Source organism: Myotis brandtii, unplaced genomic scaffold (assembly GCF_000412655.1).
Source record: "Myotis brandtii unplaced genomic scaffold, ASM41265v1 scaffold601, whole genome shotgun sequence".
NCBI classification, from domain to species: Eukaryota; Metazoa; Chordata; class Mammalia; order Chiroptera; family Vespertilionidae; genus Myotis; species Myotis brandtii.
In genome coordinates, this window is record NW_005370276.1 from 1,391,695 (window position 1) to 1,393,090 (window position 1,396).

General features: G+C 58.4%; 1 protein-coding gene across 1 annotated transcript in view; it reads left to right on the forward strand.

Annotated features, from left to right (window-relative positions):
- PRR12 (proline rich 12) overlaps positions 1-1,396 on the forward strand; it is a 36,960-nt gene that overhangs the window by 31,530 nt on the left and 4,034 nt on the right. Inside the window, 2 exon segments of the mRNA XM_014550435.1 lie at positions 582-912; positions 1,010-1,107. Coding sequence (XP_014405921.1) covers positions 582-912; positions 1,010-1,107 — 429 coding nt within the window.

The window sequence follows — 1,396 nt, forward strand, 5'->3', positions numbered from 1 at the left end:
CCCTGCTCCAGCCTCATCCTTTCTTACCTGGTCCATTGCCCTGACCTCTGGTCTCAGGCCCCCAGTTGGTCCCCCCACATGGCCTCAGAGGGGTCTTTTTTTTTTTTTTTAATATATTTTTATTGATTTTAGAGAGGAAGGGAAAGGGAGAGAGAGATAGAAACATCCATGATGTGAGAGACTCATGGATCGGCTGCCTCTTGCACACCCCCTTCTGGGGATCGAGCCCACAACCGGGCATGTGCCCTTGACTGGAATCGAACTTGGGACCCTTCAGTCCGAAGACCGACACTTTATCCGCTGAGCCAAAAGGGTTAGGCCTCAGAGGGGTCTTGCTCCACCTTCTCACCCCTCCCCTGCTCTCAGCCCTCCCGTGGCTTCCTAGCACCCACCGGGAAAAGCCCTTGCCCTCGGCCTCTCGCTGGGGGCCCGGCCTTGTCTGGCTTGCACTGATAAGGTGCAGTCCGCTCCTATCTCCTCCCTCCATCTTGCCCTTTGTGATCTGATCTCTGACTTGATTCACCGGTTTAGAAACCAACTGAACTGCTTCTTTAGACCTTGCGGAAGCTGCATCGAACTAGTCAGACGTGAAGTTTACCAGCCTGGAATGCCGTTTCCTCATGTTCTTTCCCGTCACTGGTTCCTGGCAGCCCGCCCCGTGGGCTCGGGCCTCCCTGAGAGCAGGGATTTCTCTCCTGGTCCCTGGTGCTCAGAACGCTGTCTGCCCCTCGGGTAGCGTCAGAGCAAGTTGGAATCATGAACTCGTATCCCATGTGTCCCCCCCAGAGCGGGCGGTTCCTGGGCGTCTGCTGAAGACCCGGGCGATGCGGGAGATGTACCGGAGCTACGTGGAGATGCTGGTGAGCACCGCGCTCGACCCGGACATGATCCAGGCCCTGGAGGACACGCATGGTGAGCTGAGGCCTGGAGGGGGGAGCTGGGGAGCCCTCCTTTGCCCCCCACACATGGTGGGGCTGTGACTCTTCTGACGCGCCCTCTTGTCTTGCAGACGAGCTGTACCTCCCGCCCATGCGGAAGATCGACGGCCTCCTGAATGAGCACAAGAAGAAAGTCCTGAAGCGGCTGTCGCTGAGCCCGGCCCTGCAGGTGCGTGGGAAGCCTGGGCAGGAGGTGTCTGGGCCCCGAGGTCGGGCGTGGAGGGCACGTGCACCTGTGGGCCAGTGCCGTGGTCCCCAGGACATCTGGAGGGAGAGTCGGGCTTGGCCAGGAGAAGAGTTGAGAGCAGGGGTCCTGAAGGTCTGGGATGGACGGCTGGGAAGGCCCAACAGAGTGCGGTTGTGGAATGCAAGTTTGGGGACAAAAGGTAAACTGAGGCCTGCACGAAGGGCTCGTTGACAGAGAATCTCAGGCTTCAGTATATATATATTTTTTTTAA